Raw genomic sequence first — 27769 nt, 5'->3', positions numbered from 1 at the left:
GACTGAGTAGCATTTTATACTCATCACTCCTTCTCTTTCAGCAAAACCAGACGCAAGAAAGTGCTAGGTTACTTTTTTTTTTTTTTTTTTTCTTTTTTTTAGTTTGTTCAGTTTGGATTTCTTTCTCGATACTCATTGATTTTTCCCCCCACTCTCCTTTCAATATATATTTTATATAACAGCTTGTACAGTGAAAATCTATGGCACTAACAGGTCACTCGTCTACTTCAAAAATAAATTCCCACCCACGTCCTATTGCACCAATGAAAGAAGAGGCAGAGTATGAAAGAGGAGATCCTGAGAAATGCCGCCCCAGCACTGGTCTCGGGTCAGCTTTCCCTTGCGTAATCCTGAATCGAAATGAAAGCTTACTCTGACTCCAGACCAGTGCTTAAAGTGGCGCTTTCCATCAACACTTCAGTTAAAAGTCTTAAGGAGATGAAAAAACAAGGGCTTTCCTTACGGGATGTGGAAAGGGAGAATCGAACGCAATGGAACAAAGTCGTTGGTTAGTTTTTAAATATCTAAAAACAAATACTTTCCTGATTTAAACCATGGTCTAGGACCATATATTGTGCAAACACCTGATTGAAATATAAAAACGAAAGAAAGAGACAAGGAAAAGAACACAGAGAGAGCCTCCCCAGCCATCACGGATATATATATATATATATATATATATATATATATATATATATATATATATATATATATATATATATATATATATATATATATATATACAGTGTACAGGGAAAAGCCTAAGTTGGCGGCCAGAGAAGAGGAGCTTCAGCTAAGAGGCTAAAACAGAGTCTTTTTTATTTTCGATGTAATCGCTTCAACACTTAGATAGCTGGATTAGTCCATGCTGAAAATATTACTAGAGGAAGAAGAAGAAGAGAGGCGCAAGCTAATACAAAATAAGATATCAGTCAGTTCCACCGTTACGACACAACAACAAAATGACAAAGCAAAACTACACGTTGATTCGAAGAGGGGTAGTGTCTCTATTCATTTGCGTCTTCTTTTTGAGGCTAGGACAATGTTTTCCTCACTCACTTTTGAATGTGCTGTGTTGTTGTTGTTGTTGTTTATGCGATTGTGGTGGTCGCCGTAGCCTCTGTTTTCTACTCCGCTGGTCTACGTGATTACGAGTCTCGAGTTGTTGCTTCTGGGACCAAAAAACAAACAAAAAAAACCCTGTGAATTTACAGCCCGTGCTGAAGAACAGTAACAGCCGATGCATGTACACCATCACGGGGGTGTAACATTCGCACGAAGACCCTTCTCCTCCACCGGCTATTGCTTTCCTCCGTCTCTCGGCCTTTACAAATAAAAGTGCAAGCGCATTTGTACCCCCTCCCACCCAACCCACCCTATCCCCATTTTGGATTGAAAGTTACCGGTACCTCAAAAAGTCTAATCTCTTATCTAAAACATTCAGCCATTTGATAAAATCTGTGCTGGCCCCATGCAGGGGGCTCTACTGAGTGTGTGCAGACAGGCTGGTTTGGTGCTGCCTGTGGTGCAGCATTGAAGGGCTCTAAAATTCCGACAGAAAGTGAAGCCACGCCCTAATGCAGAGGTGGACCAATGACGGCCTAACACGAGTGGCATATGCAAATGAGTGTGACCTCATGCGCTCCTTGTGGAAGTCGTTAATGTGTGAAAGTGATATTATTATGTAATTGCATAAAGTGTGTGCGCGCGCGTGTGTGTGTGTGTTACTGTGCATAACAACAGAACATCAACGAAGTGAACGCAATGGAAACGAAATCAGTTAGACTAGGAACGAAGCAAAATCCACATATGTGCTGAACTGTATATCGCCAGCGGAAATGGGTTTACACATTTCTAGAATCCTTCCCTACATTCGTCTTTCATTCTTTTGTTTCGCTCGTCTCCTTCGTCGTTCTTTATCTCGACTCCTGCGGCTCGCCCATGTCTTTCTTTGGCTCTTCCGTGTCCCTGCCCCTCTCGTCCGCTTCGGAATTCTCCCTGGCCGCTGGATTGGATGGTCCAGGAGTAGAGGCGGAGTCAGAGCTTCCGCTGGCCATGCCTCCCATGGTTTCCGAACTGCCGGCATTCTGCATGATCTTCTGCCTTACCTCGCGGATCTTCAGCTGCAGGCACACCTTGCTGGGAAACGTGTCCGAGTGGCGAGCTTGGAAGGCAGCTGTGGCTTGCGCTGTACCAGAAAGAAAAAAAATATGAGAGTTTTTTTTCATTTTATACTGAAAGTTAAAAACAAAAATAAATATGCATATCATTGAGCCTCTGAAACGATGAATTAGATAACTGTAAAAAAAAAAAAAAAAAAAAAGTTGAAAAAAAAAAATATTAATTATATAAAAAAAAAAATATTTATTCATTTATAAAAATGATCTTTTATCACACGTTTTTAAGTTTATATCTGGCTTTTTCTCAGAATTGATATGTAAAGTCAAAATTGAAACAAACTCTGAATTCTGGTGGAAACATTTTTAAAATGTACATTTTAACATTACTACACTCGTCTGTGTCACATGGTCCTTCAGAAAACATTCTTATATGCTAATTTGCTGCCCAGTTAATTCTTTCTCTTACCAATTTTTTCGCTCAACAGAAGTATAAATTCAATGGACCCTTTGTTTTGTCCAGTTTTTTACTGGACAGCAGCATCATAAATCCTTCCAAAAAAAAAAAAGTGTATGTACATTTATAACACTATAGTTTATATTGTATTACCATTGCGTCAAATTACAAAAAATTTGATAACGCAAATGCGGGGGTGCTTCTGATGCAGTGACGGTACATTAGACATTATTCTGAAAACACTATCGTGGAGTTTTCTTTTGCTATTTGAGGAAATGGGAATGCAAAAAATATATTTGTGGTACTCTCCCTATGATGACTTCCTCTGCTGAGAAACCCGGAAATGTTAAAAGTGACGTGACATACAGCCAGGTGTATGGTGACCCATGCTCAGAATTCGTGCTCTGCTTTTAACCTATCCAAAGTGCACATATACAGCAGTGAACACACACACACACACACAGTGAACACACACACCCGGAGCAGTGGGCAGCCATTTATACTACAGCACCTTCAGAGCAGTTGGGGATTCGGAGCCTTGCTCAAGGTCACCTCAGTCATGGTATTGCCAGAAACTTAAACTCTCTAACCACTAGGCCATGACTTCCCCGTTTTTAAAAGGGTCCATTCAAGTCAAAAGTCTGGCTGTGCTGTACTGAGAGATGGTTAACTTGATGTTACCCGAGGGGAAGAAGCCGTGCTCCTGGAAGAGCTGCATAACGAGCGCACGCCGCTGGTCCAACATCCTACGCAGAGAGGAAGGCGGCACACGGTCAAACTCCTCCAAAATATGCTCTGTCTCTCCTGCTAAACACAAAAGATAAGAAAACACACATGAATAAATATTTCTATGCACGGGTTCATGAGACTGAGTTTAAAGATCAAACTGAGCCCACCAGCCCTGTCGAAGGTAAAGATGTCCCCCTCACACTTGGCAGCACTCTTGGGTGTGTTGGGCTCTGAGCTGCAGCTGGACAAGCAGCGACTCTTCCTCCGAGGTGAACTGGGGTCATCAACAGAGTCTAGATCTAAGGAAGGGAAGAAAAGGTTATGAAAGAAGGGATCAAAATCACACAAAAAGCAAACGTTAGGCAAAAAGTATCCCTTAGATCCCTTTCCCTAGCTTTCTTCCCAATGTAGTTGTCTAATAAACCTGACATCGTATATAACAAATATTACTGGCTTTTGTTTCTCTTTTGTAAGCCACTTTGGATAAAAGCATTTGCTAAATGAATAAATGTACATGTGATTGTTTGAGAAAAACATGGTATTTGAATGCAATTTTTTCATTATATTTATAATCTTCTCTGACCTGTAGAGTTCCTCCGCTTCCTGCGGTAGCTGCCCAGGATGGCTCTAGGGGAAGTTGCTAGACTCTGTAAATTGGGAGAAGGCAGCACATCTTCAGGCTTGAACTCTGGCAGCTCTTTAAGACGCTCTTCAAAAGAGGAGCCAAACAGCGCCCTGCGGAAGAGCAAATATAGCTGTTACAAAATGAAATAATAATTGTCATATCAGGAGGGAAATTATGTAAAAAAGAGAATGCAGAACAACTGTCTTATAAATCACGTAAATAGTACTTTGCGAAAGATATGAGCAGAAATGAAAGGATTTGACTAACCAGTGCTCTAATTTGGAGTAAATTTAACTTTAACTAGTCTTTACTGAATGAATTACAGCTGAAACAAAGCAATATATTAGATCCAAAATGTAAACTTTAAACCGGACCTTCAAACCGAAAACCTAATCTCAATCTTAAAAATGTTAACTTGAAACTGAAAATGAGAAATGTTCCGTGGCAACTGACTGAAATAAACAAGTTTGAGTTGAAGTGCTAATATTCCAGCTAAACTACAAATAAAATAAAAATAAATGAATGCTAAATAACAAATTATTACAAATAATGCCACTCACTTGTCACCAGCATCTGTGGGGGTTTTCAGTGGAGGTGGGCGGAATTTGGTCTTTTTAACTGAAGGGGAGTCAGTCTGCAAAGGGGGTGGTGGGGGGTCCAAAACAGAAGCTTCCCTGCGTCCTGGCTGAAATAAAACAAAACGTGATAATGGAAGAATGTGGGGATCTGAACCTGCACAGTTGAAAACGGTGTGAGAGAAGCGTCTTACCTCTCGACTCTCGTCTTTGCTGTTGATCTCAGCTTGACTCTCGGTCTCTCCTTCCATCGCTCTTGCTCTCTCAGCTCTCTCTGTTTGAGACGGGACCCCTCCTACATCTCTCTCAGACTCTCGCTCCAGTTCGCTCCCTTTCTTTCCATCCTCCTTCCCTTCACAATGCTGACCTATTGAACATTTTGAACATGACTTTGAGCATAAGGGACTGAAAGAACATACAGTAAAATGCAAATGCTTAATCAATATTTAATGACATTTAATGACAATGCTGTTAAAGATCTCGAAATAGCCATAATATCCATTTTGTAGTATCTTTTGTAGTATCGATGGGTAGTATAACCAAAAGCTTATACTAACCGTGATGGCACAAAATAAATATTTTGTAGATTTTCTTTTTTTTTTTTTTATACTTTAATGAATAGAAAGTTTAAAAGAACAGCATTTATTTGAAATTAAATATTTTTTTCTAACAACATAAATGTTTATATTGTCACTTTTGATCTATTTAATGCATCCTTGCTAAATATAAGAATTGATTTAATAAATTTACTTTTTAAAAGTCACTTTACACACACACACTCACGTACAATAAAAACTATTTTTGATGTACATTTTAAAGTGTTCTTTTTACTTTGCATGCCCCTCATTTGGTAATAACAGTCAATTATGCATCATTATATGCAACTAACTCTAAACCAAACCCTATTCCTAATCCTGACCTTACAGTAAGTACATGTTGTTAATTATTACTCATTATGTATAATTTCTCTATAACAAGGAGACACCTTAACTTAAAGCCAAATTTGTAACTGAAATGAATGAGGTTACTTCACCTTTATGTGCGTGCTGCACCGATTCCTCCAAACCACTAGGTGGCGTCTGATGTCCATCCTTTGACACCACCAGGTCTCTCGGTTTCTCCATGTCCTTCCTAGTTTCTGGTCCTCTCTCGTTTTCCATGTGCATGTTTCCCTGAGACTGCAGCTGCGCGTCTGTCTGTGCGTGTGGGTGCGCAGCCGCAGCTGAGGGGGTCTTCTCTTGATGCATTGAGGATGATGCTGGAGCTGATGTGGAACTTGCTGTGCTTTGTGGCACGGCTGTCACTGACACAACTCCTCCGGCTAAGCTGACGCTGGGGTAAATAGCGGTCACAAGTTGATGGGTAGCCGTTGAGGCCTGTGCAGGTTGTGACAATCCACCCAGGGGTGGACATGGAGCCAGGAGGGGTGGCTGACCTGAGGTAGAAATTGAATGTTGTTTGTCATGATGTGTTAAATATGTGTTGATGTTTTAAAGAACTCATAGTTATAACACTCACTTGCAACAATAGGTTGAACCAAGGCCTGACCGGCTGGGGCAATTGCAGTGAAGCCAATGGTCGCCACTGGAGATTGCAAAAAAGATGGAGCCGCAGGTGACGGGGTCTGGTGGGTGGAAGAGACTGCAGGTGTTGAACCCAATGGAAAAGGAGCTGTAACTCCAGGAGTTGACTGGACATATGTGATCCTGTGAACAAAAGCACAGCAGAAGTTAGATTGGAGACACAGTGGCTTTTCCCAAGACAGACATGAATCTGGATCTCTCTTAACACTCCTTTAAAAGAAATAAACTCCTAACTAATTTTAGAAATAACAATGCATTTCAGAATTTTCATATTTGTCAGTAATTTTCTTATCATTTGGTGCCCATGATTAAATATAAAAATATTTAATAAAATCATAAATTAATTATTTTTTTATTTATATACTGTACATACAAACATACATACATACATACACATATATATATATATGTGTGTGTGTGTGTGCATGTGTATGTATGTATACATGTATGTATGTGTATATATATATATATCGAACATGTCCTACTTGGCACAGTCAGCAGAAGGTTAGACTGTGTTATGTTTCAGTGCTCAGATGTCTGGCAGCAGTTTTAAAAAGACAGTGGGCAGTAAAGTACCTTGTAGGTGGTGGCGTCAAGAGCACCGTCTGAGGAGGGGTGGGCGCAGGGGCCATGACAGTCGCGGTTGGCATAGAGACAGGAAACGAGTTGCCGGTATGCACCGATCCTCCAGGATGCACATTTGTTTGGACCACAGGCATTGGTGCAATTTGAATGATCTGAAAAGCAAAGAAGCGCATGAAGCCGACACATCTGTTGCAAATACAATAAATGCTTCTCACTCCGGTAGCGGGATAGTAGCTCAAGCCAATCTACCTTACTTCCTGGTTGAGTCCCATGTTGAACAGGAAGGGGTGGACCCACCAGGGAAATTGGCTGCGGAGGTGTAGATCCTGTTCCCATTGTTGCCATGGGAACCAACATCTTGCTCTGCAAGACTGGGGACTGTGCATGAACTGAGCAGAGAGATGAAAAGGACTGATATAGTAGAGACCGAGAATAGACTTGATAAACACTGTGTGCATAATCTTGATCCTTGTAAGTGTGGGAAACCTCATTAAATCTATTGAAACGCATCAATAAAGCTCACATTCCCTTGGATGGGGACACATCAAATAATATACAGGGTTCACACATGTTTTGAAATGAATTTCACTGACTTGTTCATGAATGAGTCATTTGTGAAGTGGTTCGACTTAGTCATTGAACCAATTCACTCACACTTCAAATATTTTACACCAAATGCAATATCCTGTCCAGTCACACACAACCATAGGTTTTGCTCTGTTAAACCTCTAAAACAGAAACTTGAAAATATCAGTGCTGTCCAAAGGTTAACATAATTACACTTTTTTTGTTGTATGTTTTGTGTATGTTTGTAAATGTTTTGAGCACCAATTCAAGCATATTAGAATGACTTCTAATGTGATTACAGAAATAATTTACTATTTAAAATACATTAAAATAGAAAACCATTATTTTATATTGTAATAACATTTCTGAATATTACTATATTTACTGTATTTGTAACAAATAAATGTAGCCTGGGTGAGTTTAAGAGATGAAAACATTCAAAAACTCTTACTAATCCCTAAACGGTACGGTAATTTACACCGATCAAATAATTTTTTTTTAAGGGAGAAAATTAAATGTTATAAAAAAAAAGTCTAATGTCTATTATTTACTATAAAAATGTCCATTGATTTAAAGATTTGATTGATTTCCATGAATTTTAAAGTCCTGAAAATCCCTGTGGGAACCCTGAATTTATCTGAACATGTGCTGGGTTTCTTCACCACAAGTGAACTGCCCCAAATCTCACCTCCACCTGCCGGGCTGACTCCTCCCACTGCTGGGACTGAAGCATATCTTAATCCTTGCCCCGCCCCTGAATGTACACCATTGGCCAGGCTCACATGGGTGGGTGAGGCACTGGACAAGGTTAGGATGCTGGAGGGCTGCTGGGAGGAGGGACTGCTGGGATTGGCAGTTGCAGGTAGAGTTGGAAGAATGTACTGCACCTGTGTTACGGGTTTCCCACCACTAGAGGCAGCAGGGAGGAACTGGTGATGAAGCAGGGGAAGGGGAACTGCGCTGTTATTAGGGGCTCCGTTGCATGGAGTAGGTTGTGGTGGGGTGATGAGCTGAACGGTGGGTTGGTTTTGGAAGGCTCCTCCCAGGACTAGGCTAGTTACTAAGCTTCCTTGCCCATTAGGTTTGGGAGAAGAGGAGGGAAAGTACCCACCTCCTCCTGCTCCGCCAGCACCAATCAGTAGCTTGGGCTTTCTGTCTGGAGGAAGGGTCCCAACAGCCACACCCCCATCAGCTGGCTTGCTGGCGATGGGGATAGGGGTGCTAGTGATGGGACGAACAACATTGGTCACCATGGTGGGGGCCATCCTGACAGCACCTTGCGAAAGGTATGTCCCGGGATTGTGTGGAAAAGTGGTAGTTATACCAGTGACGGAGGCTGAATTAACATGGAACGAAACCTGCCCTCCTCCTCCTCCTTTGCCTTCTTGAATTCCCCAAGTATCCAGTTCTGCACCACCCATGCCTCTCTTCTCCTTCTTCTCCAGGTTCTTTTCACCCCCATCTTCAATGTCTTTGTTGCCAGTTGTGCCAGTTGGAGAGAGCGCCGAAGAGGAATGGACTGGTTGGAAGGTGCGCTGAAGAGAAAAAGATAATTTGTGGCAAAAGATCACTACTATACTCTGATTATCTGATCATTTCATTCACATTTATGCTTTATTTGATGTCAGTGTCAGTGTGTGTGTTTCATAACTGCACATACAATTACGATTCAAATATGCACAAAGTTCATGTATGGCTTCAGACCACTGTGATTTTATATTGACATTACATTTACACATTTGGCCAACATTTTTTTCAAGCTATAATCTTTAAATGTTCATGCATTCCCTGGGATGCATGACCTTAGCATTGTTTGCATCAGATTTTTTTTTTTTTTTTATTTTAGCTCCAGGAAGGCTCAATGTGGAATATAGAGCCAACGTCACATGTCATATGTACTACTTTTTTAAGTCAGTTTTGTTGTTTCTGGAAGAAAACATAGTAAATGTTGTATATACTGTACATACATACATACATACATACACACACACACACACACACACACACACACACACACACACATATATATATATATAATTAGAATATCATCAAAAGTTTATTTATTTCACTAATTCACTAAATGTCTTGCATACGTCTGTGTGTAGTGGCTCTTGAAGCACTGACTCCAGCTGCAGTCCACTCTTTGTGAATCTCCCCCACATTTTTGAATGGGTTTTGTTTCACAATCCTCTCCAGGGTGTGGTTATCCCTATTGCTTGTACACTTTTTTCCACCACATCTTTTCCTTCCCTTCACCTCTCTATTAATTTGCTTGGACACAGAGCTCTGTGAACAGCCAGCCTCTTTTGCAATAACCTTTTGTGTCTTGCCCTCCTTGTGAAAGGTGTCAATGGTTGTCTTTTGGACAACTGTCAAGTCAGCAGTCTTCCCCATGATTGTGTAGCCTACAGAACTAGACTGAGAGACCATTTAAAGGCATTTGCAGGTGTTTTGAGTTAATTCGCTGATTAGAGTGTGGCACCAGGTGTCTTCAATATTGAACCTTTTCACAATATTCTAATTTCCTGAAATACTGAATTTGGGATTTTCCTTAGTTGTCAGTTATAATCATCAAAATTAAAAGAAATAAACATTTGAAATATATCAGTATGTGTGTAATGTATGAATATGATATACAAGTTTCACTTTTTGAATGGAATTAGTGAAATCAAATATACTGATAAAAGCTATAACAGTATCTCAATTATACTAAAATAATGACACAAGGATGAGTAAATAATGACAGAACTTTAATTATTGGGTGAACTATGCCTTTAAGGCAAAGAGGTTGTTTAGTGAACCATCTAAGAGACAGAACACTTCGAGACATCTGCTGCCTTGTGGGGTATATCCACTGGCATGGAAATCCTGAAGAAATAATAGTTACTTGCCAGACAACCAAACACACAGATGCAGAAATAATCTGGTTTTATAAATAATAACTAGATGAGAGCAATATAATTTCAGTTGCTATGGAAATGAGGCTTATCTAATTTAAAGCATATTTCTTAACAAACAGAGATGGTCTTTTCAATCATTTAAATATAAACATTAACTTTATTCTAGATGACAAATGACAGCTGGATGTAGTTAGGAGGCGAATAAAATTGACATTTTTAAAACATCAAGATTTTATAACTTGTGTAATGTGAAAGTGTGCTTTTGTCACTGTTTTTAATCAGATTTCCAAGTGAATTTGGAGTTTGCATGTAGTACAGAACGTTTATTCATTTAAAAATGACCTAAAACTGCATGAATATCAATATAACGGGAGGATAAAAAAAAAGGTTAAAAATAGTCGAACTCTAACAGATGCAATGTGGGACATATTGCTTTACATATCATGCAAACTACCCATGTGATGTATTAAGTGTTACCTTGCTGTCAGCTTCATCTGCATGCTCGTTTTCATCATCGCTGTCTGTCACTCTCTCTTTACACTTCAGGTCAATGGAGCCGTCTGCAAATGAGTCTTCTGTGGGGGAATCACACGTTAGCTGTGAGCCCAGGGCTTGCAAATCTCACACTCATGGGACTGAGAGCTTGCCTTTCCAAAATGAATTAATGATGTTTGGATGGTGGTGGTGGTGCATCAGAGAGCACAGAGCTCGTGGGAGACACAGACTCAAGAATCAGTCAGGACTGACTAATAATGAGAAAATAAGAATGGAATGCAAAACACTTGTAAAATCAAAACCGAATCGCTGAAAGATAATCATTTTCTGATGCTGTGTACATTCCACAGCATTATCTACAGATCAGGGGGTTTTGGGGTCTTATGTTTTCCAAAATGCAGAATTCAATCATAGAGATGGAATTTACTGTGTAACGCGGAATGACACAGAACTTGACTAAATCTGGATCAATAAATCAAAAGTAGGGCTGTACACAAATCCTGATATAAAATAGAGTCTGTGATTATTAAACCATGAAAAGGCTGTTTAAATATGAAGTGTGCATGTTCTGCATGTCTGTGTAAATGAGTTACGCAGTCTCATCTACTGCACTTAAGCGTCAACCATTTCACTATATGAGGACATTCAGCTTCTGCTGTATGACAATTTGTTTACCAAAAATAAAATAAACTGTTCAAATTTAATTTGATTACATTTTAAGATATTTTCAATTAAATTAATATGTTAAGGTTTTACATATGTGTCCCTGGACCACAAAACCAGTCAAAAAGGTCAATTGTTTAAATTGAGATTTATACAACATACGAAAGCTGAATGAATGAATGAATGAATAACTTTCAACTGATCTATGGTTTGGTTTGTTAGGATCGGACAATATTTGGTTGAGATACAACTATTTGAAAATCGGTAATCTGAGGGTGCTTAAAAATTAAAATACTGAAATAAATCACCTTTAAAGTTGTCTAAATGAAGTTCTTAGCAATGCATATTACTAATCAAAAATTAAAGTTTTGATATATTTATGGTAGGAAATGTACAAAATATCTTAATGGAACATGATTTTAATTTAATATCCTAATTATTTTTGGCATAAAAGAAAAATCTATAATTTTAACCCATTCAATGTATTGCTGGCTTTTGCAACAAATATACCCCAGCAACTTAAAACCCTGGTCCTGGTCCAGGGTCACATATTTATTTGATTAGCAATTCAATAATTACCACTTTATCACTTCAATAACACATTTGTAAAACACAGAATCCAGAGAAATGAAAACAGACTTCACAGAATTAAAAAATTAAAATTAAAATAAAAAAACTTTTTTAAAACTATTATTTGCATTTTTAATAAATCATTAAATGATAAAAAGGTTATGAATCTAATTGATTAGCTATACTTTTTGATTATTTACATTTAATTAAGGAGACCCAAAAATACCTTTCAATATCGTTCAATTTTGGGGAAAAGAAAATTTATTGTCAAAACTTTATGAATTCAATTGATTTTGTTATCCTTTTTAATCATTAAAATATATTTAAACCATTAAAAATGGAATCCAGAAAAAATAAAGTGGATTTCATAAAACACTATGTTTTTTCAATAGATCCAGACCTCAAGCATAAAAAGTGAGGCTTTCTCTTGCCAATTCTTTATAATAATTTCATTACAGATTACATATCATTACTTAGAATGTTTTTAGATTACACTTTATTTTAATATTACTCAATACTTAAATGTATAATTACACCGTAACGACAACACCATAAAATAAAGTGTAATCAGTTTGTACATTTCTGAAGAAACTACGAGTGGTGCATATGCAAAACTAGCCAAAGTGATGCTAAAGAGTCCTGGATGGTTCAAGGTTGCTGCTATGTATCATATTGCCAAAGATGTATCCATCTTATATTTAATGTACAATTTGTAACTTGACCTTCCATGTCATTCACTTCCAGTTATTTGTAGCAGCCCAAAACAAATCTGCTTGATATTGCAAACCTGTATTTCTTATCTTATTTTAGTGTATTATAAACACACTACGGTTTGTAGTGTAAACAGTACCATTTGCTACACTCCAGTTATTTACCTACTGCGGCTAATGAATCACATTCACAGAAAACAGCTCACTTTTGTGTTGCAAAGTGAGGTGGATATGATGCACATAATTTACCTAGGACATCATCATCCCCCTCTTCGCAGATCACCATAGGCTCTTCATCACTGGTCACATCCTCACTCAGTCGTTGAGGGTGAGCAGGGGCACGGGGATGAAACGGTCCCGTGCTTTCCAGCACTCTCTCCTTCTCCCTCCTCTCCAAAGTATGCACAGCGCTCTGGGAAAAGGCGCGAGGCCGTTGAAGCTGCCCTCCCATTGATCCGTGACCGTCAGGCCGAGGTGAAGTCCAGCTGGGTCCTGCTCCTTTGTGGTCAGCCCCCTGAGATGCAGAATGGGCCTCTGGGGAAACAAAGAAAGTTAATGCAGCATCAGTTGTGTTTCACACTACTATGCACTCATAGTTTCACACGACCAACAGACACCCACGCATATAAACAAACTCCCACACAGACCTGTGCTTTCAGACATGCTGCGCTCGCGAGCTTCTTTGGCCCCTGGAGTTCCCCTGCCCTCAGACAGGGACTTCCTTCTGTCCTTGTTACACCATTTCCAATCAGGGTGAGCTCGGAAATGAGCCTCCTTCACCTAAAAGAGAGCATGTGAAAAATAAGTGTACTAAAAGCATTTTTAATACATTTATTTTATGCTAAGTATACTACAAATACATTTACATATTTAAGTATTTAATTAAAATACCCTGCAATTATACTTTAGGTATGCTAAACTGCAACAACAAATTTTGTACTTAATGCACTTTAATTGTGAGAAAGTAGTGCTTAAGTCCATTTAAAGATATACTAAAGAATATTTGATTGTGGATCTATTGAAAGTATACTTTAGGTACACCTTAAATATCTTGCATTTAAAGACCAATATTATTCAAAGATCATACAAACCTCATCAATAGTGACATTAAAACCTATTTTAGGCTTAATATTAAGAAGTGGCACTCTAAATAAAGTTGAATAATTTTTTTATCAGTAAGTCTCTAGGTATTTTTCATTAATTATGTTAATAAAACTATGGTTAATATGAAATAAATGTATTTTAAATATATTAATTTTGTTACACTGGGAGTTACTAATAAGTTAATAGTAAAGTAACAGGCTTAATCAATAATAACAGTGCAACTCTTGGATCGTGCACATATTCCGATTTCTAATATTACTTACTCAAAAATAATGTAAATGCATTATTTTTTATCTGTGACCATTTTATTTAATACATTTGTAAGAAGGTGGTAAGAAGAAGAAGAAGAAGAAGAAGAAGAAGAAATGTTTGTTGAGCTCCAAATTAGCATATTAGGATGATTTCTGAAGGATTATGTGACACTGAAGACTGGAGTGATGATGCTGAAAATACAGCTTTGCATCACAGGAATAAACTACATTTTAAAATAAATCAAAACAGAAAACAGTTGTTGTAATTGTAATAATATTTCACAATATTACTGATTTAGTGTATTTTTGATCAAAGAAAGGAGCCTTGAAGAATGAAAGAAAAAAAATGAAAACAATTTGAATGATTCTAGTGCATACTGGCATTAATTTGGCCATCAACCATCCTGCTTTCCAGATTTTTGCATCTATAGTACATACTGTATATCGACCACTGTAAAACTAAAATCAGTTTATCACAAAATTCAGATGTAAAACCAAGTTTTAACTTCACGTTATGTCTTAGGAAAGACAATATATTTGATAATATTTCACAAAAATGACTGTACCTGGAAGGCAAGATCATGATACTTCTTCTTCTCTTTGGGTCCCAGCGCGTACCACCACTCACCCAGTATTTTACTGACGGTACGGTTGTCCTGGTTGGGGTGACGCTGGTGAACAAGTGCTCGGTGCCGCTTACTAAAGATCATAAATGCATTCATCGGCCGTCTGATGTGGTCCTTTTCCCTCTTTGTGGTTTGAGCGAGAAGAGACAGAGATTGGAGAAATAATGAGTGTACATTTTTATCACACTTTCAACAGAAGATAAAAAGGGAAATGTGGCAATGGCAATGCTTAATTCTGTGGCCTGAAAACCTTGACAAGTTTCTGGGTAATTTTTGGCGAGGCCAAAATGGCGAGGCTGTCTAGTGATATTCAAAGGAAACAAGGCAACTGATAAAATCTTTTTAAAAAAAGGACACTAATAGCAGACCGAAATTTACCTTCTTGTCACCTTCTTTTGGGAGTGCACTGAGAGATTGTGTGCGTCTTTTCACTGGACTGGTGGATGGAGCAGTGTCTTGAGCTGGGAAAAAACTTTTAAAACAAAATTGCATAAAAAACATTAGGCAAACCGTAAAAAAATTTAAAGAAAAAATTATAGTGACTTTTATAAAAGGGCATTTCCCCCTAATATGTGCATATTATAGCTATTTTTTTTTACTATTGTAATCTAAATGTTTGCTGTCATTGTCAAGAGGTGAAATGCAAACAGATATTTACAGGTCATCAGCATCACTCTCGGTCTCACTGTCACCTCCTCCCTCCACGGGTGGGTCTTCAGCAGGAGGAGGTGGGCAAGACGGGGAACCTCTCTGTGGAGTTGGATGGTCAGTAGGTCCCTCAGTCACAAGGGCAACTCCACAGCGAGGTTCTGCAAGTTTATTCAGTTTCAAAACATCAACAGAAAACATATTCTGAATGTGATTTTGTGTATATTCTATGAAGTCTATATTTCTATACAAGAAAATATTACAATGTCAAATTTTAGCGATCAGAAGTTACCTTTGCTCTGATTTACAAGTGTTTGGCCATCTGCAGGCTGCATGGACATTTTTGTCTGGCTGGTCTCCAAAAAAGGAACCAACGAATGCCACGCGAACACTGGCACAGAGCGGGGCTCCACATTGGTCCAAACTAAAAGCAGAAACAGACAAGCCTATTATATATTCACTCTTTCGGAAAACCTACAGCCTCTTTATTCTCTTAGGAGGGAACTGGTGAAAAGGTGCCTTTCTATGTCGGACTGAACCTGAATGTAAGCCATTCATGTACATGTCTGTATATCGGTGATTGGTGAAACAAAGAAAGTGTGTAACTGTCTTGTGCATCTGTCATTCCAGGCATCTGTGTATCTCAGATTAAGTACTCATGAGAATCAGGGCGGTCCAGTCACCCTCTAGCCATGCATGTCTGGGCAAGTTCCCTTGTATCATTTCAGACATGCTGCAACTGTCCAAAGAAACACTGACCCTGAAAGCACAGTGCATTCTTCACTACACACACCCAAACACACCTGCTGCTGACCAGCATACCAAAGTCACTCTGAGCCCCCCTTATTTTTACAGTTTGTCAGCCTGAGAGGAAATAGAAAGTGTTTGTTGGTGTCCTCCAACTTACAAAACATATTTTGGCCTGCACAAACTAATCCAGAAAAAAAAAATCTCTTTTGTAAAAATAAACTATAAACAAATTGTGCAAATAATCAATTTGGATAAATGTGAATAACTGCCTAGATCATTTGGAAGAATTTGATACTACTTAAAAGAACACTGAAACGGACTTCACTGAGATTTACTCTGAAACTAGCGATACATGAGAATCTATAACTTTTACAATGCTTTTGAATCGTAGTTTACAAATAATATAAAGTTAGCACGTTCACATTCCAAAATTATTTTACATACTTTAAACTGTTAGTCGCTATGTTAATAATTCGCAAACGTTAGTGTTATAATTGGTTTTATTCATCTTTAAGGTTTCTTACCAGTGCCAGGCCGTCCCATGATGATGTCTTTGCGAGGAGCAGGGTGAGGGGACTCGGCTGGTAGGATGAGGGGCAACAGAGCAGTGGGTGAAGGATGGCAAGCCACAGGCTGTGGGAGAGCACCACCTGCAACTGAAGGCCCACCTAACTTCCTCTCTTGCTCTTTACCTCCTGAGCCAGTTAGTGCAAGGGTAGGTCCAGTGGTTGCATTAGAGGTGGACACATTCAAAGCGGCAGAGTTTGAATGGGCGGGATGCCCAGAAGCCACAGTTGTCAATGACTGAGAGGAAGTCACCAGGACTAAGGTGGGAGCAGGATTACGAAGAAGAACGGCTCCGTTGGTGGCAGCACCATTTATGGGCACAGGGGCCTGGAGGCCCACGGCATGGTGAAAGGTCTGGCTGTGCTCCCTAGAGCGTGAGCTTGCTCTACGACTCAGTGGACCATCGCTGAATTTTGCCAACGGCACATCAGGATTACGAACAATGACAGGTGAATCGCGTAGGGGAACGATACGACGTGAGCTGGGATCCTGTGGCAGTGGCGAGGGTGGTGTGGGAGAAACCAGCATAGGGGGTGGAGTGGAAGCGGCAGAGGATGAGGGCCGGCTTGTGATGCTCCTCTGTCGAGAAAATGAGAGATATGAGGGGGTGGTAGGCTGGCTTTGAGGGGATAGAACCCTGAATGCTGCTGCGTTGAGGCTGAGGCTGGGGTCATTGAGTTGGGGATCAGATTTCCCATAGTCTGATGTACTAGGCAGCGGGGGTGGGGGGACATCAAGTTTACGTTTACTGGGACTCATGGGTACAGTGAATGTCAAGTTGTTCTGAAAAGTGGGGACGATGCCAGAGATGTGGCGCTCACGTTCTGAGCTGGGAGTGCCAGGGATTTTAGTGCCACTGAGGTGGCGAGGGCGGCGAGGGGTCAGTGGTGCTGTGATGGGGCTGAAATTATCTGGGCGGATGCCAAATAGCGTGGGCGAGGGGGATGGCGCAGGTGAGAACGGTGACTGATTGGATACAGGTGAAAATGGGGGCGTGCATGAGCGTGAGCTTCCTAGTGAGACCAACATATTTGCAGCCTCGCACTCGTCAAAGTCAAAGCGCGACATGTCACGTGTCAGTTCTTGTGGTATAAGAGAAGTCATCACCAGACGTGGTCGAGAGTCCCCGCCACGGCTGCTGGCTTCACTGCTGTCTCTTGAGTTGTCGTCCCAGTCATATTCACTGCTGGTGCGTCCACCTAAACGAAGGTCAGGTGTGATGGTGCCAGTGCTACTGGCGCCACTCCTGTCTCGGCCAACCCCGCCTCCGGATTCCATCTCTTTGGTGCGCATGGAGAGATGCCGAGAGCAGTAGCCACGCCTCTGAGACTCCTTCGAGCAGCCTTCACGTGAGCAAAGTCTGCGCCACTGCTTTCCGTTGAACTTCTTGCGGATGCCTGTAGGGGTGCACACCACATCGCCCTTCTTGTACTTCTGTTGAGCGGCCGTGAGGGGTGTGCGGGACCGTGACGAAGAGGATGAGGATCCAGAGCCACCCCCTGATGCACCATGTAAGTTGGAGCTGGGGGTCTTGTCCAGGGAGCTTTGAGAAGAGCTTGGGGGCAAGTGAGGAAGCTGGGACGTGGATGAGATGACTGCTGCACCTGTGGCTGAACCCAGGCCCAAGAGCATAGGGGGGTGATTTGGGTGAGGAGCAAGGGGCAAATGGGGTGCAATCGGGGTACTGAGCCCTCTCACCACAGAAAGGTGAGGGCTGAGGTAGTTTGGTTTAGAAAGAATGGGCCGATGCTGAGAAGGAGCCCCAAGAGCTTTGCTTTCCAAGGCAGTGATGCCACCATCCCTTAGCTGGCTAAGACAGCTGACTTCCAAGTCCACACCATCTGGGGTGGATGAATAAAGATGATGGGGTTGATGATGCTTTTGCCTCTCCCTTTCTCGTTCTCGTTCCCTTTCTCTCTCTAAGTGCCTATGCAAGTCTCTTTCCTGATCCTTCTCTCTGTGGTTTTCCCAGTCTCTGTTTGGGGGCACACTGAGTACAGATGTGATGGCAGTGTTAACGACAGAGGACGAAGAATGGGGTGAGGGGAAAGGTTGCAGCAAACTCTGAACAAACGTTGGTCTAGTCAGTTGAACCACCTCCTGCTCCACTTCCATGTCCTCTCTTTCCTCCCACTCTCGTTCTCTTACCCTCCTTCCATCAATACCTGGCTCTGCTGGCTGGGCTGGCTCAAAATCCCAAGGAGGAACCAGAAGACGGAGATTTTGTCGTGAAACCCAAATGGCCTGAGCCCTTCCGTCATCTTCCACACCACTCCTCTCCTTTCTCTCATCAGACCGATCTTCCCTTAGCTGAACACGGTATGGGAAAGACACAGCTGGGTGTGAATCTACTTGAGTGACTATACCTTCTCTGTACCACTTTTGTGCTCCCTCACTGCCCTCGTCACCTCCTCCGAAGGGGATGCAGACTAGTGATCCTATAGCCACCGGGGCCACACCAGGAGGTGAGGCATCTAAAATAAGATCAACAGAATCAGTAGCAACTCGAAATGGGTACTTGCATATGGTCTTTTCTCCATTAAGTTGCACCTCCACAATCCCATGCTCCTCGCTAACTCTCCGCACAACTCCAGTGCGAAACACACCAGATATTTCCCAGCCCCGATCGTGAGGCCAGCCTTCCCCTAATCTTGGACCCTGTCGGGCCAGAACTCTCTGATTTTTTAGACCTTTGGCGAGGACACCGGCTACACCGGATGACAGGCTCTCCTGTGAGGATGTCGAAGTGCTATGTGCTTGTTGCTTTTGGGAGTTGGAGTTAGAATCACGTCTTGAAGTTGTCACGTCTAGGTCAGCCGAGTGTTCGCTGGCTGTGTCGGTTGAGGAGCAACGCTGTGGGCTGGATGCGCTCGGCCCGTCCCTTTCTCTGCACTCACCTGCAGTTCCACCTGTAGGCCCAGTTACATCATTGTGTCCGTACCCAGTGATGTTATCCTCAGCCAGCTGGCTTTGACCGTGTAGGTCCGTGTGTGCAGCAGAGGAAGCTGGACCCTGACTAGCACTACTTCCGTTATGAGAGCTGCTGCTGCTCTGTGGGGGAGTGCTGGGAGTGCTGGCGTTGCCATGGTTTCCGGCATAGTGCTCTGAGGTGTACTTCTTCTTGGGCACACGGGCCTTAAAAGTGGCTGTCTTGCGACTAGATGAAGGGTTGGGGCTGTTGCTGGCGCTGATCGTACTACTGTTGCTGTCACTCTGTGTTCCCCCAGACTTTGAGCTTCTGGGGCATTCCTCTGTCTTCCCAAAATCCACTGCTATACTGAGGGCCCCCACCTTTTCCGGAGACCCGCTTCTTGTCAGTGGCCCTTCCTGTGATGAGTCAGAATTTGAGGAGATATGTCTCTTGGGAGAGGTAGATGAAATTTGGGTTTTTTCCTCTGTTTTTCTCTTCTCTTCCTGTGGGCTACTGTCCGCTGTCCTCTTCTTACCTCCCTTGGCACGAGTGGATGGGGGCGACCGCCTTTCTTGCTTTTTAATGGGCTTCATCTTGTCTTGCTCTAAGAGAGTTTCTAATGCTCCTGATTTCCTGCGAGTCCCAGCCTATCAATATCTTCCACTCTGTTTCCCTCTTGCATCCCGCCCCTTCTCTTTTTCTTCTGTTCTTGTCCAAGCCTCTTCCTGTTTGCGCTGTCCTTTCCTTCTTAAATTAGATCCTGCAATGAAACACAGTACATGAGATGGAGCAGTTTGTAATGCAGCACTACAATTCTCATATAGAGGACTGGGAGTATATAAAACAGAGCATACAACCAAAAACAAGTTAGTGCACAAAATAAAGTTTTAAGTTTAGTACCTAATCTTATCTAAACATCTTGAGAAGTGTGAATTTATATAACGTAGTCTTAAAAAGTGGATATAACACAACTTAATACAAGAAAATTTGACAACGACAGAACACAAAGAAAAATGCTTGCCCAGACAAGTCACACACACACTTTGGTTTTTGGCTGGATCAGAGGAGGCGGGGGAATTCCTTGTTCAGTGGTATTACTGTGACTCTAAGGCTCTATCTCGCTCGCTCTTTCAAATGACCTTTTTGCATTCGTTACAGAGACAATCCACCCCTACAGTCCTCACTTCCTGTCACAACACTACAAACATCTCCATGTACAATACCATCCTTACACATTACTACTTACGCATTCTTTCCTCCTACCAAAACACCATTTTCTACACCATCCAGACTTCTGTTTAAAGTCCATTTAAAACCCACATAAATGTTATCAACATTAATGTTTGCAAAATATATATTTAGACACTTTGATACACTTTCTACAACCCAGTTTAAATACACTCTTAGATTAGATTACAAATAATTCAGTATAGTCAAATGACAAATAATTAAAAATTTTAATATCTCCAAATACTGCATGCAGGGTTTATGCCTATAAAATATGACTGACTGTTTTTTATTAAATTACGGATGTGCATCTAACGATGATTAAAGGTCAGAACATGAATGACCTCTTTTGATAAGCCAGTGCATGCTGGAATTGATGAAGATATAACAGATCATTTTAGGTCCGCAATGCAAAACTGTCCCATTCTTGTGAGCAGAAACCACAATTACCACACTGCCATTTGCACTGTAAGACAAGTTTGCAGGCAATATGCAAATCTAAGATATGCAGTATATAACCTTCAGTAAGAAAATTCCATCATAAAATAGTTTACTAAGACCTGCTATGACTTTTATTGCTAGGTTATGTAGGTGAGTAAAATGTTGGGGTCAATAAACTATTCCATTGCATATAAGATAACACAAACTAAATAATGAAAGGTTCTATTTAAAAGGCCACTCAGTTATTATACCAATAGTACCACCGGTTCTGATTTTATCCTGACATCACTTTTTATTTTTTAATCATTGCACCCTTTTATGGACATGTAGATTGCATGCTCATATATACAATTATATTTGTGCTTTTTTTTTAAGTCATGCTTGTACAATTCAATACTTTATAAACGCTATTAATTGAATATAACTTGTATATGTTTTATAATTATATAGTAGTTACTGTCAAATCTGCATGACACATTGTGTTATGTGATGTCAACATGGCAACGCCCATAAGCTTCATATAGGAAATGTATATAACGTTAATGATTTTGTAACTCAAACCCTAGAGCATGACACCAGCAACATCAAGGTTATGTGTTTGATTCCCAGGGAATCAATGAACTGGTAAAAAGTATGCATTGAATGCTATACGAGTCACCATAAAACGAAACGTCTGCGAAATACATAAATTAATACAATTTATTTATTTATTTAGATTAGATTCAACTTTATTGTCATTATGCAGAGTACAAGTACAGATCTAATGAAATCCAGTTAGCATCTAACCAAAAGTACAAGAATATAGTGAAAAAAAAAAAAGTGAAAGTGATGTGACATTCAGCCAAGTATGGAAACCCATACTCAGAATTCGTGCCCTGCATTTAACCCATCCAAAGAGCACACACACAGAGCAGTGAACACACAAACACACACACACACACACAGTGTGAACACACACCTATTTATGCTAAGGCGTACAGGGAGCAGTTGGGGGTTCAATGCCTTGCTCAAGGGCACCTAAGTCGTGTTATTGCCGGTCCGGGATTCGAACCCTAGGGTTAGGAGTCAAACTCTCTAACCACTAGGCCACGACTTCCCCCTAAATATATAGTGTTTTATATACATATAAGTGCAGAGTAAGTGAAGCTATGATTTACAGAATGTACAGTGGAGTTGCTATATACAGTATTGAGCAGAGTTTATACAGAATATAAATAGGAATGTAATGTAGGAATTATATGTACAATATGAACAATATGAACAGAGCAATGTAGGATTATATATACTTCATGAACAGCAGCAACGTAAGAATGGTGGTAATAAATACAGTTGGATGAGTGTTCAATAGTATTGTCAAACAATGTATTCTATGCAAAATAACAGTAGTGCAATGATATTTTTATAGAAATAGTTTACTGTGCTTTGTACAGTAACAACTTTAAACAGTTTACAGTGTAATTTATTTATTTATTTTAATGTGTGTAAAACTATCTGAACTGGCAAAAGAAAAGGTTTATATGCAATGCACTAAATGGGTATTTAACTTCCCTGGCCTGCCCACCGCACTCACTGACCCTTCAAGTAACAATTATAACTCAATCTTGTAATGACTTGCCAAATGCACAATAAGAAATGTTCCCATGCAACAGCAAGATTCCAAATACACACAAATGTTCTAAAACAAAGTAACAGCCCTGTTTGCCATCAACAATGGTGCTGCTGTCGTCGACTTGCGAAAGTTTTGCTGAGTAGTACATACACCGCCGTATCTGTGTCAAGCGCTTTTATTGGTCGTAGTGCCCTACTCTACGCTTACAACCACACTATGACACAGTCGAGTGCTGTAGGCCTCCTCCAGAACACAAGGCCGCAGAGCAGTTCCCGTCTCCCTGAGGATCCTGACTCGAGGGCGACCCGTGTTATTAAACATGAGATAAACAAAACAAACAAACAATCCTTCTCAAATATATGCGCCTATAGGGTATAAATATGAAAACATCCGAACTGAATTTACTCAATGCATCTGAAAACATATTATTATAATATAGACAAGTTTAAGGACCAAAATAATCGCGTTGTCTTTACGTAAAAAACCTATAGATATAAGCAGTGACAGTTCCTGGAAGGCAAAGGAATACATGAAGGCAGTTCGTTGAAGCTGTAGCTGTTGTCACACAAATATTTTCAGGAAAGAAAGTTTTTAGGCTGACTGTGCACCTCCACCCCTCCCTTTCAATGTGTGTGAGTGTGTGTTAAAATGCTTACTCCGCCATTTTATAGAACCCATAAAGAGGAAAATAAACAACTGACGGCGAAACATTGTAACGTTTGATGGATCCGTGACGTAAAGGCGAAACACAGCGTTAAATGTAACGTTATAGGCAGATGACTGCAGTACTGCAGATGAAAGGTTTCAACTCACCCTGTGAATATTTACAGTGCCGTCGAAATGGTGTCAAGGCGAAAACCAAGCCTATAAAAACCACGAACCCCCAAGAAAGCTTTTGCAAAGAGTGTTTTTCTTCCGCAAAATGAGAAAAAGTCCAGCCGTCGGTGTTCCAGGGTACTCTATAGTCGCAAAATGGTGAATGAAGCTCTAAGCCTTGACATCCAGCACCCTCAGCCAATCAGCGTTCACAGAAGGGTACAGTAGCCTATGAGTATTCGAGCTGCGGTGATGAGGGCGGAGTCATCTGTCAAAGTCCGGTTGATCGACAGGTCGCTCGGACCAATCGCGCTATGGGAAAACAAGAAACAGCTGGTCGATCCTGAAACTGCATCAGCCAATGGGATTCGAAGGGAGGGGCAGCCGAAGGGAGTAGGTGGGCAAAATCGAGAATATTAACAATTTGCGACGTCTAAAATACTTTCGTAGTCAGTCTGAGCAAAGCGTTATTGCCAGTGTGAAATAAAAGAGAAAATATAAATGAATGAAACAAAAAATAGCGAGCCAGTAATGTTTACAAAATAAATAAATACACTTCAGCAGGACATTCGTGCATTGAAGACTGCAAAAAAACGTAGTTGGTGGTGGTTATATGAAAGTATACATCTTTTAAAAAATCTTAAATTATTTAAAAACCTCTAGAACCTCAAACTGTCAAACTCGATTCCTGGAGGGCCCTGCAGTTTTTTTTTTTTTGTTTGTTTTTTTTTACAAAACTCATAACCACGTAAGTTTCAAATAAGCCTGAAAGTCTTGATTAGCTGTCACGTGTGTGTTTAATTAGTGTTGAATCTAATTTATGCAGGGTTGTGGCACTCCAGGAAAAAACAACAACAAACTACTACTCTTTCATTTTACACATTCTATACCTTCACGAATCCAGCCAATCGCGGAGGCTCGTTCAGACTACTTATGACGTCAGCGGCGGTCTTGGGCCCGCCCTCCGCGTCATCAAATCGAACTGTGATTGGTCAAGCCGCAGGGGTCTCCAGACCAATGACCTAGCCCGTGTGATGAGCTCATTACGCCTGTTGCCATCACAACAACCAAACAGGAAGGCTTGAGAGTAAATAAGTCTAAATGAGGAATTGAAATGCACTGCCACAGAGTGCATCAGATATAGGTTCCTGCATTTCAAATTCAGTTTTGATGCGATTTGATCATTGTGGGTGGCCTCCTTTGAGTCATGTTGGAATAAATGTGTGGTTTCGACGAATGCAAATGTTTGTGTGTGGAACTGCATACTTTGGAGATGATCAGTTCATGTATCACGGCTCAGCTGGACCGTCCGTCACGCACTCTGCATGCAATTATGACATGCAATGGAAAATTGCATAACATGCACACACACAGACACACACACTTAAGCAGTCAGTCATCCACACAGAGACAGTAATCTCTCAGTCCACGCCACACCCTGTTCTGTTGTTCTGTTCAAGCTCCTCAGAAGACCTGTTCAGTACAGACACGTATTCACTTGTGTGTCTTGTATAAGGTTAACATTTAAATACGAGAAGCAAAAGCTATGCCAGTGCTCAAAGGCCAGTTTTGGCCTGACCAACAAAACAAAGTGAAAACGAAAGAGAAAGGCAGGCCGAAATATCACTTATTCAGTCATAATGAGACTTTCAGGTTGACTCGATACACACTTATTACAATACAATTATACACAAATATTATGAAGTGGAAAGAAAAGGTATGAGGCCTACATAATAAAAGGGCCAATTTTGAGTTTTTGACTCAAACAATTAGGAAACAAACAACGGCTCTGGTCGGACTTAAAAACAAACCCTCAAAGATGTTTACAAGATCCTTTGAATTATTGAACACTTACACATTTTTGGATGATTACAATTTATTTATTTTTTTATAACTGGTATGTTAGTTATACTATGCACATTCTCAACAATTAGCCTATGCTTTACGCTGTGTATTAGTAGTTATTTAGTATGTTGCACGAAAGTCACAATCTACTATTAATATGACATAATTTTACAAATTGTTTTTTTTTACCTGCATTTTAAATTACGCATTGTGTTTTTGGGTAACAGGGTTACAATGGATGACTTGGAAAATGACAAGTATCTTTTCCATTTTTCTTACAGCGTACTAATAACTGTAACTGATCAACAATCACAAGTAGCTACAAGCTACTAACAAAGTGTATCATGAATGAACTATTATTAAATTATTATTATTACATTTAACAATTGCAAATAGTAGCTAACTCAATCCACGTGATGTTCGTACTGTTAGGCATCTTTGGTTTCCGCTGTTAGTGTAATTTGGATGGAAAATGTGTGCCTTTGATCACTTATAGACACTTATCAAAAGTTAATAAAAGTTGCCAAAACATTTTTAAAGTGGCAAAATTTGTTGCAGGGTGCTTTTGGAAGAAAAAATTGCCAGGGTAGCCTGAAAAAAAGTTATTAAATTTAGCAACAAAACTGCTAAGTTGGCAACACTGCGGTTAACATCCGTCACATTGCATTTCATTTATCTTTCTACCGTATCTGAGAGAAAGAAGAAGCACACTGATCTGCCAGTCGCGGCTCTTTTATGCCGAGTACTCTGCTAATATTTAATACATGATGCATTTAAAAGTTAACGATCAAACTGATGTTTAGAAAGGTTCACATTGATGTTGCAGATGAAATATAACACAGACTACTTTATATATATATATATATATATATATATATACCAGCTTAAAAATTGAATATTAGTAACTCAAACCCCTTTTTCGAAGCCTCTCTTCCTAACCGCTGGTCGCGCGCATCCGCCATCTTTGTAGTTTTTTTATGCGTTTTATTCGTGTTTGTAGTTCTGGACAGAATCCGTCACAAAAGCGCATTGGATTGTGGGCAATATTAGCCACTAGAGTGTGCACGAATCCACACTTTAAAAAATAGATCTGAAATAGTAAACAATCCGGGGACTTTTGGCATTCTCTTTCCAACATACTATGCTCTAGGACAAAAGTCTTGAGAGGACATAGTGAAGAAAGATAACATTTTGAAAAATTAATATTATGAAATGTAGGCTATCATTAGAAAATTCACATATAAACACACCGTACAGTAAACTTTCATGAGCACAATTTTTTTTAAATACGTTTTAAAAAATTATACTTTTAAAACAAAAATCATATGTTCGCTGCAATTATGTATTTATTTATTTTTCAATATATACATAAATTAAATATATTTATATATACATTATATATATAATTGAAAATGAATAATTCTAAAATATTTATTTATTTATTCTTCATTTATGGCTGTATACAACTGCATTATCTCCATTATCTCCCTGTATTTTCTGTCTCTTTTATTTGGATACATTTAAAGAAAGTCAAAAGCCTGTCAGTGTCAGTCAATCAAGTCAAATAGCACAGATATGCACGGTGTCTTCAAAACACACAAACAATCGCAATCATAGACAAATCAGGCCTCTTTGTTACAAACAACCACTGGTTCTCCAGGAAAACTTAACCTTTGACCCACGCTTACCAGGTCAACAAGCCCTCACAGCAAGGGTCCAGGTTTCACTGTCAAGCAGTGAGTGACCTCCACCCCCCACTCCTCTGTAAAACATTTGATTAGTTCAGGGTGAAGAAAGAAAAACCTAAAGAGAATATGCAATCCAGAAGAACTGTGGGAATGACTCCAAGACGCTTTATAACTATGCACAAGTGAGGGTGATTTAATTTAGTTAATAGAAGTTATTTGTTAAAGAAAATCGATTTATGACATTATTTTTGAAAGCATCCTCATTTTATAGCATTTTTACACAAGTGACTAAAACTTTTAACAGTACTGGAGCTTTCCAGGAAGGTCTCTTGAAGCATCTTGGAGACATTGTCACAGTTCCTCTGGATTGAGTCTGTCTCAGTTTGTTCAGTTTCTTCCAGACAGACTGATGATGATCAGATCAGATCTCTGTGTGCAGCACTGACTGCTTTCTGACAAAAAATATAGAATAGACAAAAGATAGAAATAACGGTCTTAAAAACATTTTTAGATTGTGAATATACTAGTTTTCTAATAATAATAAAAACAAACAATATTAACTTTGAGGCATCCCTAAGACTTCGGAATTTCTTTCACATCTTGTAATTGGTTTAAAAACATTTAAAGTTTAAAATGAAAGTATGATTTAAATTGAAAGGTGAACTGTTTCTGCACCACTAGCGATGTCAAACCATTTGCCAAATTGCAAA

At 40.0% G+C, this 27769-nt stretch overlaps 1 protein-coding gene across 4 annotated transcripts; it reads right to left on the bottom strand.

The window, feature by feature from the left end:
• Nucleotides 1-704: 704 nt before the first annotated feature.
• Nucleotides 705-23663, bottom strand: LOC113119859 (protein capicua homolog). 4 transcript variants are annotated; one of them, XM_026289563.1, is made up of 20 exons: nucleotides 23524-23663; nucleotides 16480-20193; nucleotides 15498-15629; nucleotides 15216-15366; nucleotides 14936-15029; nucleotides 14498-14680; nucleotides 13224-13356; nucleotides 12826-13110; nucleotides 10616-10710; nucleotides 7927-8773; nucleotides 6921-7060; nucleotides 6663-6823; nucleotides 6022-6209; nucleotides 5537-5938; nucleotides 4698-4870; nucleotides 4489-4613; nucleotides 3887-4038; nucleotides 3471-3602; nucleotides 3256-3381; nucleotides 705-2188 (listed from the first exon to the last, which is right to left on the bottom strand). In XM_026289563.1, the coding sequence occupies exons 2-20, from the start codon at nucleotides 20024-20026 to the stop codon at nucleotides 1917-1919; spliced, it is 7338 nt and encodes a 2445-aa protein (XP_026145348.1). In that variant the 5' UTR covers nucleotides 20027-20193; nucleotides 23524-23663; the 3' UTR covers nucleotides 705-1916. The 4 variants fall into 4 exon arrangements, with proteins under 4 accessions (XP_026145348.1, XP_026145347.1, XP_026145346.1 ...); XM_026289562.1 differs by having other exon boundaries at nucleotides 706-2188; nucleotides 3256-3378; nucleotides 10616-10713; XM_026289559.1 differs by having other exon boundaries at nucleotides 1917-2188; nucleotides 10616-10713.
• Between the last annotated feature and the right edge of the window lie 4106 nt (nucleotides 23664-27769).

The sequence above is a fragment of the Carassius auratus genome, chromosome 19 (genome assembly GCF_003368295.1).
Source record: "Carassius auratus strain Wakin chromosome 19, ASM336829v1, whole genome shotgun sequence".
NCBI lineage: Eukaryota > Metazoa > Chordata > Actinopteri > Cypriniformes > Cyprinidae > Carassius > Carassius auratus.
This window is presented reverse-complemented; position numbering and strand designations above follow the sequence as displayed.

Excerpts from the sequence above, each read along its gene's own strand:
- LOC113119859 (XM_026289559.1), bottom strand. The coding sequence starts at position 20,026 with ATGAAGCCCATTAAAAAGCAAGAAAGGCGGTCGCCCCCATCCACTCGT. Across the intron at positions 15,630-16,479 it reads CATGGGACGGCCTGGCACTG|TTTGGACCAATGTGGAGCCC; the intron begins GTAAGAAACCTT and ends TTCTGCTTTTAG. Across the intron at positions 5,939-6,021 it reads GGTTCAACCTATTGTTGCAA|GTCAGCCACCCCTCCTGGCT; the intron begins GTGAGTGTTATA and ends TTTCTACCTCAG.